At 60.4% G+C, this 8,821-nt stretch overlaps 2 protein-coding genes across 2 annotated transcripts in view; both read left to right on the forward strand.

Annotated features, from left to right (window-relative positions):
• DBNDD2 (dysbindin domain containing 2) lies at positions 1-5,098 on the forward strand. The gene is made up of 4 exons (XM_027646339.1): positions 1-255; positions 2,968-3,123; positions 3,596-3,739; positions 4,489-5,098. The coding sequence occupies exons 2-4, from the start codon at positions 2,973-2,975 to the stop codon at positions 4,695-4,697; spliced, it is 504 nt and encodes a 167-aa protein (XP_027502140.1). The 5' UTR covers positions 1-255; positions 2,968-2,972; the 3' UTR covers positions 4,698-5,098.
• Positions 5,099-6,235: 1,137 nt separating this feature from the next.
• Positions 6,236-8,821, forward strand: part of PIGT (phosphatidylinositol glycan anchor biosynthesis class T) — an 11,674-nt gene continuing 9,088 nt past the window's right edge. Inside the window, exons 1-6 of the mRNA XM_027646089.1 lie at positions 6,236-6,425; positions 6,829-7,006; positions 7,516-7,643; positions 8,103-8,203; positions 8,327-8,413; positions 8,659-8,761. Of these exons, the coding sequence (XP_027501890.1) occupies positions 6,236-6,425; positions 6,829-7,006; positions 7,516-7,643; positions 8,103-8,203; positions 8,327-8,413; positions 8,659-8,761 (787 nt within the window). The remainder of the gene's footprint in view (positions 6,426-6,828; positions 7,007-7,515; positions 7,644-8,102; positions 8,204-8,326; positions 8,414-8,658; positions 8,762-8,821) is intronic.

Here is an 8,821-nt window from a genome sequence, read left to right on the forward strand (position 1 = left end):
TCAGAAGCACCCTGAGCTGGTGCTCCCCGCACCCTCCAGCCCTGTCTGACCCTTGCCCCGTGCTAACTGCACCTTGGAGTTGCTCCTCTCACAGCCCACTCGGGCGAGGGTGTGGATGGGACAGCTTGCAGAGCTTTGCTTCTCAGCCAGCCCTCCCGCACCTTCCCCCACCACAGCGTAGCCACGAGCCCACACTGCGTGAGGGGTGGCCCTGGCAGGGCAGAGGGGCCAGTGGGGCCATCGTCCTCGGAGCAGGTAAGAAGGAAATCCCTGCCTGCACTTCCTGGTGGGGATCCTGCCCTGCCCTGCCCACCCAAACTCTGCAGCAGTGTTTGGCCCCAGTTTCTCTCCAAGCTGCACTGGCTAAGAAGCCGTGAGAGCCGGAAGGCTCTGAAGGCAGCGGGGCGCTCGGTGCCCGCGCTGGGCGGTTCAGCCAGCGGGGCAGAGCCTGGCTCTGAATGCTGATCAGCCTCCAGCCCCTCGGCTGAGCGGGCTGTAGTAATAACCATGATAATAGCAATAAAAGCCAGGCCACCAGCAGGTACCGACAGATCCCCCACGGTGCACAGGGGCCGCATTGTGTGTGCGAACGTGTCCCGCGGTGGGAACATGCCAGCCGGATGAGACAATCCCCGCGGCTGGTGACCGGCCGTCACATGGGCAAGGGCCGCGGCAGGGAATGCCGTGCTCCTTTATTTCCCCGGCAAGGGTTGCTGAGAGGCAGCGACACTGGCAGGGCTGTTCGCTCCCCCGGGGCCCGGAAGAGCCCCGGGAAGGGGGAAGGCTCCGTCCCCGGCTCTCACCGCGGTCACGGGTCAGGCAGGGCCAAGCACAGCCCCAGCTGCTGCCTCCCGCTGCCGGCCTTCCTTACATAATGGGATCTCAGTGCTCGTGCCCAACTCCCCGGCGACAGCTCGAAAACAAGTTCATAAACAGGTCCTGCTAATTTCTCCCTCAAGAGAAACCCTGGCGCCCACAGGAATGCTGCCTCCAGCTGCCTGTCCTCCCTCTCCCCAAGCACCTTTATGAGTATCAGTCACATGCTGGGGAGACACGGGCAGTGAGAACATTAACAGCACACACTTATTACACCTGGGACAGCACCTGAGAGCATTTGGGTTTATTTTGTCTTTGCACTGCAGGAGGATTTAGAGACTCTTCCTTACCTCACACTGGGGTCCCTTGGTGAGGTGTCCCACGAAGAGCTGGTCTGTCATCCCGAATCCGGGAGCCAGCACAGTCTCTGCTCTGAGCCCAGCCTCCCTAGGGCTCTCCTCAGTATGGTGAACTGCAGCAGTTTGCCATGGATTCAGCACAGCTAGGCCTGGGGACACAGCTCTGCCTGGGACAGTCAGCACAGGGCTGGCTCCAGCTGCTGAAGGGAGTCAGCTCCGTAATTGGTGCCTCGATCAGCCCCTCTTGTCCCCCGCTCTGCTCTGCAGATGGCACAGGGTGGCCAGAGGTGTTCGCTGTACCCCAGTGGCACTGGGCTGCTGCTGATGGTGAGGCAGCTTTCTCAGTGGGAAAGCTTCCCTGGCACCACAACTCTTTCCCCGGGTCCTGCACAGCACACCGAGCCTCGGCACCACTGCTTTGGTCAGACATACCAAGGCAGAGATCCCTTCAGGCAGCCAGGAGTGCTGCCCCAGGCGGTGCAGGAAGACGCTGAGCAGCCAGAGGAGGACCAGAGCTTTTTCCAGAAAGCGGATGGTGACTGGCACTGAGTCATGGTGCATCCCCACGCTGTGCTGCCAGCACAACCCAGCCCGCAGGGGCAGCCACCTGCAGATGATGGGGTTTCACTGAAGGATGCCCCAGAAACAGAGTGCAGAGAAACCCTGGAAGGGCTCTCAGGAAGATGTGACATTGATCTCCAAGACATCTCACCAGACTCACCACCTCTCTCCCATTTGGGTCCTGTGCTGCTCCATGCTGCTGAAAGCCAGCCCCTCTGCTGTGCTCGCCCCTGCTCCTGTCAGACAGGGTGGGGATGCTGCTCCCCAGCCTGGGGGAGCAGAGGGTTTGGGCCATGCTCAGGCAGAGCAAAGGATGTTTGTTTGGTTTCCTTGGTTACTGCACTGCCTGCTCCAGTAATCACATTTTCCTTGTGCCGGCTGGGCCAAGAGCAGCAGAGAGGAAATATGGAATGGCTGAGGTCAAACACCAGCCTGGGAACAGCCGGGGCCACCAGCCACAACCCTCTGTGCCACTTGGGTCATTGCTGTTGCGAGTACTCAACCCAAAAGGGAGTTACCAGGCCCAGGGATGAGCAATGAGCTCCTTCAGCAACAGCCCCAGGGCTCCCACCAGTCCCTCCAGTGAGCCAGGGACACAGGCACCGGCGGTGAACTGCGTGAGGAATTGCAGGAATGAAAATGTTTGTGCAGGCAGAAGCCAAGCTGGCTGTGAGCAGGGATGTGAGCGGGAGCCTGTGAGCGTGGGTGCAGTGTATTTATAGCGGCGGTGGCGGCGGGGGCGTGTGCCTGTGTGCACGGGCAGGGGTGACAGGGTTGCGAGCCACTTTTGTTCCTTATGCATCCCTCAGCCCAGAAACCCTGGAGCACTAACGCCAGTTCTCCTTGGAGCTCCCCTGCTCGTTAGCATTCACAGACAGCCCTTGGTTTGGTAGCAAGGAAACTGAAACTCGAACGTGTGCAAACCACGGCTGATCTCACACCAGCACCCTTTCCCCCCTGATAATTCCCTCCAGCAGCCGTGAGCGTATGAGCTCCCTATTCCTGGCTGCCTTGCACCTCAGGAGCAGGATCTGAGTGAGGCTCCAGCACAGCATGTGCTGGTGACGCTGCCGTGCCGGTAACATCTACCCACGGTGACTAAATCAGTGCGTGCTGGTACAGCAGAGCAGAGGGGACTCACCAGCCCCCCAGCACAGCTGTACAGTGTGAGCTGGCACAGAAGGGCTCAGACAGCCCTGCCTGGCCTGACTCTCCTCCCCTTTCTCCCCAGTTGACATGGAGCAGGCCCAGCGGAGCCTGGATGCGGAGCAAATGCAGCAGCAGCAGCTCAAACTACGGGACCGGCAGAAGTTCTTTGAGGAGGTTTTCCAGCATGACGTGGATTTCTTCTTCCCGATGTCTCACCTGCAGATAGAGCATCGGAGACGTAAGTTCTGTGGGCACCAGCACGGGGCTGGGGGGTTTCAGGGAACGATGACACAGGGGTTAGAGATGGGTGGGACATCTGCAGTCTAAAGGCAGTGGGGACACGCATGTCCTGCACCGAGACAGGACCACACAGGCTGTGTGTGGGTGTGCTGTGCTGTGCATTACTCACACCACTGAAGGCACTTGCACATGGGTACCCAAGCTGGTGCCCTGCAGAGTCACTGGCTTCGGGCAGGCTCCTCCAGACAGCAGTTTGGAGCAGGGACAAGGACTGCAGTGAGACAGCAGGGGCTTCAGGAGGGATGTTTTAAGGAAACATGATTTTCCTGGGGGTCCCTTACCAGCAAGTAGAATTCAGTTCCCCAAGGCAAGGGCTGGTCTCCCTCCTCAGGGTCCTGCCTACACAGTGCTGATGGTGCCCTTTGCCTGGCATTAGCACCCACCTTTTCACTGGGCTCTATCTCTTGCAGCTCCCTTAGGCAGCATTTCCTCCATGGAGGTGAATGTGGACATGCTGGAGCAGATGGACATGATGGACCTGTCAGACCAGGACACAGTGGATGTGTTTCTGGGCTGTGGGACAGAGGAGAGCACCATTGTTGGATCCCTGCCAGGTATGTGTAGTCCTGGCCTTTTGTGGCCAGGCTGGAAGCCCTTCCTGCCCCCAGTGCCCACACTGGCTGGTTCCTCAGCCCTGGCCACCCTGCAGGCAGATTCACATCCACCCAAAGGCAGACAGAGTGCTGGGGTCTGTGAGGTTGGAGGGATCTCACCTCGGGCTGATCCACGTCAGCATCCAGCTCCACAGCCCAGACATACAGACCCCTGTGCTGCAGAAACAGGAGAGCCCAGGCACCTCCCTCGTCCGTGGGTCAAATTCCTTTGTCCTGAAGCAGCTCTGGAGCAGCCAGTGTCTAGTCACAAGTCCCCAGGTCCCCACTGTGCTGCAGAGCTCACTGTGCTGAGTGGGAAAGCTGCAGGACTCCTCCACCTCCCAGCCAGACCCCAGAGAGGGCAGGGAGAGCCCAGGGTGGCCGCACCTTCCTCTACGCACACAGGTCAGTGAGGTCAGGCCAAACATCTCCTGGCCTGCTGCAGCCTCACACAGCACGGCTCTGAGCTGTGCTTCATGTGAGACGGAAACGGCTCCGCTGCCAAAAACGGGGAAGGAATGTGCAGCAACTGCCCGAGCCAAGCCGGGGGTGTGAGGTGGGGAACGGCCACAGCGGCCGCACGGGGAGCAGCCAGGAATGCACAGCCTGCTGAGGAATAAAACACGCCTTTTGGAGGGGCTGTCCATGAAGCCCAGGGAGCAATAAACCTCTAGAAGGCTTTTTATTTCTCACACTGCTCTCTCCTCCAGGGGCAGATGCCAGCCAGTGCCCAGAGGAGATCACCCTGCAAGTGCCTGACGCAGCCGAGAGCAAGTCTCGCATTTCCTCCACGTCCTCGGCCTCCACGGATCTGAACAGCCTGGACACCAGTGAGGAGGGGGCCGAGACCCCCGTGGTGCAGTCGGATGAGGAGGACCTGCAGGAGGACAGTTCCAAAGAGCAGGTGGCAAGAAGCTAGCAGGCAGCTCTGCCCGGCTCCCAGCCTCCTCCACACGGACTTGCCAGCCCAGAGGAAGGAAAGCTGCTGGTGCTCAGCAAACCCCTTCCTGGACTGCTGCCCTGCCAGAGGGGAGAGATGGTTTTCCCCTCCTCTCCCTCCACAGGTTCTCCTGGCAGCCAAAAGGAGAAGGAAAGGGGTATTGTAAGCTCCCAAAATTAACTCTTCAGGCTTTGCTGCTAACATTCCTTGCTTCACCCCCCCACAAAAAATGCTGAGCTTCCCACAGCCCTACCATTCCCAGAAAGCCATCCCTTGGGACCCCAGTTCCCCCTGTTCTATTGACAAAGGTTCTTCCCAGACAAGCACTTAACAACAGAGAAATAACACTGCACACAGAGAAATAACACTGATCTAACCAAGCAGTGGGTGTGTGTGTCTTTGGGAGAGAACAGCACGGGGTGAGGGTTTGGAGGGGATTGCAGGGGGGAGAGCAGTGCAAAGCCAGCGTGCCAAGGGTGACATGCAGGAGCAAACAAAACCTCCTGTTGCACAGCCCAGGGATGGTTCCTGAGCAGACAGCACAGACCTTGGCAGAGAAGGGCTGTAAGTGCAGCAGGTCACCCTGCTGAGCAACCTGGGCTGTGCCTCCAGGAGGGAAGGAGCCAGCACAGACACAACCTGAGCAGGCTGAGGGGATAGTGACCTGGAACCACCCGCCAGGAGCACACTGGGGATCTCCCACACAGGTGGGATGACTGGAGAACACCAGCACACGCAGCACCAGACGCTGCTGCTCCCCCAGTGCAGCAGCCCTGGCTGGAGGCTGCTCCGGAGGAGTGAAGGAACAGCATCAATATGAAGCCACTTTGCAGCCTGGTCCCTGCAGGCCAGGCCAAGAGGAGTTGGGCACAAAGCTGGCACTGCCACTATCAGTGGCTGCAGCCCAGGAAAGGGCTGTCCCTGCTCTGGCTGTGTCAGCCCCGGGCTGGGAGGGGGGGCTCCCGGATGGCTCTGCACCCGCAGATAGACGCTGCCCTCCGGAAAGGAGCCGTCACGGAGCGGGGGAGAGCCGCCAGCAGCGGGAAGGACTGGGAGGAGCAAGGGAGCCGGGACAGGCACAGCCCCCGCAGGGAACCCCTAACTCAGGGGCTGCCCCTGCAGCACCAACGTCACAGGCGGGGGGGAGGGAGCCCCCGGGAGCCCCTCGCACCCCCAGACCATCAGGGATGGACTCGATGATCCTTGTGGTCCCCTTCAGCTCCGAACATTCTGTGCAAACAGCGGCGCTCGCTGCAAGGTGGGGGGCGGGCGCGGGCACAGCCAGGCGGGCGCTTCCCCCCGCGGAGGCTCCAGCTCAGTGCAGCAGCTCCTCGGCGGGCTCCCGGTCTCGGCCCCAGGCAGGGGCAGCCGCCGCGGCCCGGAGGGAGGGAGAGAGGAAGGGAGGAAGGGAGGCTGGCTGGCTGGATGGTCTCCATAGCCCAGGTCTCCACGGGCCCCCGGAAGCGGCGCCATTGGCGGGCGGAAGCGGAAGCGGCGCGGGGCGGGCGGGCCGCGGGATGGCGGCGGCGGTCGTGCTGCTGCTGCTGCTGCTGGCGGCGTGTCCCGGCCCCGGGCGGGCGGGCACGGGGCGGGAGCGGCGGGACGAGCTGCGGGAGGAGCTGCTGCTGAGCCCGCTGCCCACCGGGGACGTGGCCGCCACCTTCCAATTCCGCACGCGTTGGGACGCGGACCTGCAGCGGGGAGCAGGTAGGGCGTGCCGCGCCGGGGCGGACCGGGCCGCTATTGGCTGATCCTGGGGGCGGACCGGGCAATTATTGGCTGGCGCTGGGGCGGACCGGGCAATTATTGGCTGGGGCGCGGCGCAGGGGCGGGGCCACGGCGGCGTGATGCGTGATGGTTTGCGATGGGTTATGACGTCAAGGGGCGAGTGACGTCAGAGGCGAGCAGGGCAGGGCACAGTAGGGCTGCGGGAGGCCGAGAGTTGCGGTGATGTCACACCCCCAGGGGGCTCGGGATGGGTGCGGGTTGCGTGTGATGGTGAGAGCAGGGGCAGTGTCAGGGGATGATGTCATGCTTGGCCAGGCCTTGGTGTGACGTCAGGGGCAGGGATGGGGGATGAGGCGGGCAGGGACTAACGCTGCCCACACAGTCTCTCACTACAGGCTGTTCCCGAAGGCGCTGGGGCGGCTGGTGGCGGCGCTGGGCGTGCGGGAGCTCCACCTCGCCCTCACCCAGGGCTTCTGGCGCACACGGTTCTGGGGGCAGCCGCCCCTCCAGGCACCCGCCGGCGCCGAGCTCTGGGTCTGGTTCCAGCCCACAGTCACCGAGTAGGTACCTCAGCCGTGGATCTGTTCCCTCGGGTCCCTCCATGGCCAGCGATCCCAGGAGCTGTGGCTCATCTCTCAGGAGGCAGCTGCGTTGTGTGAATTGGTCTCCTGGGTGGAAAATGTCTTCTGGAATAAAGAGCCTGGAATGCCAGGAGTAGCTCTAAAAAAAAGCAGAACATATCCCACTCAGTGCACAGGGCAGGATGTGGTGCTGAGAGCACTAAAGTAATTCCTTTGTGGGCTCTGTGTTGACAAACCCCTCACTGCACTAATGGGATGGGGTTATATCTTGACCTCTCATCCATGACTCACTTCCTTTCGCTCCCATCCAGTATCTGTCACCGTGTCCCTTAGCACTCAGGCCCTGTTCAAGCTGCAGCAGCTCTGTGGGGACTCACAGAGCTCTCTCTTCCCTACAAGTGTCCTGTTTATTGAATGTTACTGACTTAATGCTTGTTGTTCCAAGGATTTGAGCTGCTCAGCAATCTCTGGTATCTGTTCTCACACAGTGTTGACAAAGCCTGGAAAGAACTGAGCAACATCCTCTCGGGAATATTCTGTGCTTCTCTCAACTTCATTGACTCAACCAACACAGTTATTCCAACAGCATCCTTCAAACCCCTGGGCTTAGCCAACGGTGAGCCCTGCTCTGCCCTCTCACTCTTGCCTCTCGCTTTAGTTCTTCCCTGTGCCACTGCCAGGATTCTGGTGCAGGTCCTGCAGTGACTCTGGGTCTGGGTACAACAGGGTCTGTTAACCTCCTCCTCAAAGTGTTTCCTCTCCCTGCAAACAGGCCTTGCATTTGAACAGAGGAAGCTCACAAGCAGTACATGGCAGGTGCTCCCAGGCCCTTGTCTGTCTCTCTGAAAAGTTTTTTATGAAACAGTGAGAACGACAGGATTTAAGGCCCTCATGAAAAAAAATCTGCTAGGATACATCCTTACACGTAATCCTTACTCTTTCCAAATCACTCTGAACAGAGTGGGAGGTATTCCCAGTGGAGCTCACGGCATTTGGGGCACATTGAGAGGGTGGTGGGTGTGGGTGGAACAGCCTGTGGCAGTACCAGGCTCTTGACCCTCCAGCTCCCTCCCAGGGACAGACCACCATCTCCTGCGATACGCCGTGCTGCCCCGGGAAGTCGTCTGCACAGAGAACCTCACGCCTTGGAAGAAGCTGCTCCCCTGTGGCTCAAAGGTAAGAGCAAGTCCTGCTGCCTCCTTGGGTCACTCCCCATGAAACATGAAGTCTCAGCCAGGCCTTTCTGCCGTGGGAGCAGAGGGCAGGGCAGGGGCTGAGTCTCTGCTCTGCTCCCTGCAGGCCGGGCTCGCTGTGCTGCTGAAGGCCGAGCGCTTGTTCCACAGCAGCTACCACTCCCAGGCAGTGCACATCCGGCCCGTCTGCAGGGTAAGCTCCAGGCTCAGCTCCCTCCCTGAACATCCCAACAGACAATCCACAGCCTCCTTGTCATGCTGTGACACACTGGTTTGCCCAGCTCTGCTGCCGTGGGTTCACTGTGTCTAACGCAGCTGTCGTCCTGCTGCTCTGGGCTCACCTGCATCCCAGTGATGGTCCTGGTGGAGTTCCAGCTCTGTCCTGGTGTTCTGACCCTCCAGAAGGTGTGATCAGAGCCACTTGTCTCTGTTTTCCAGGATGCCTCCTGCATGGCTGTGTCCTGGGAGCTCAGACAGACCCTCACTGTGGTCTTCGATGTCTTTTCCAGCGGTCAAGGAAAGAAGGGTAAGCCTGGGGCTTGTGCACTGTGGTGCTCGAGTGCCCCCAGCCTGCAGCACTTCACTGCCTGCCACTGACTTT

Source organism: Corapipo altera, unplaced genomic scaffold, assembly GCF_003945725.1.
Source record: "Corapipo altera isolate COAL_440 unplaced genomic scaffold, ASM394572v1 64, whole genome shotgun sequence".
Taxonomy (NCBI): domain Eukaryota; kingdom Metazoa; phylum Chordata; class Aves; order Passeriformes; family Pipridae; genus Corapipo; species Corapipo altera.

Bases quoted from the DNA above. Each gene is read 5' to 3' on its own strand.
- DBNDD2 (XM_027646339.1), top strand. From the start codon at position 2,973: ATGGAGCAGGCCCAGCGGAGCCTGGATGCGGAGCAAATGCAGCAGCAG. The intron at 3,124-3,595 runs GTAAGTTCTGTG...TATCTCTTGCAG, and splicing joins GCAGATAGAGCATCGGAGAC to CTCCCTTAGGCAGCATTTCC. The intron at 3,740-4,488 runs GTATGTGTAGTC...TCTCTCCTCCAG, and splicing joins CATTGTTGGATCCCTGCCAG to GGGCAGATGCCAGCCAGTGC.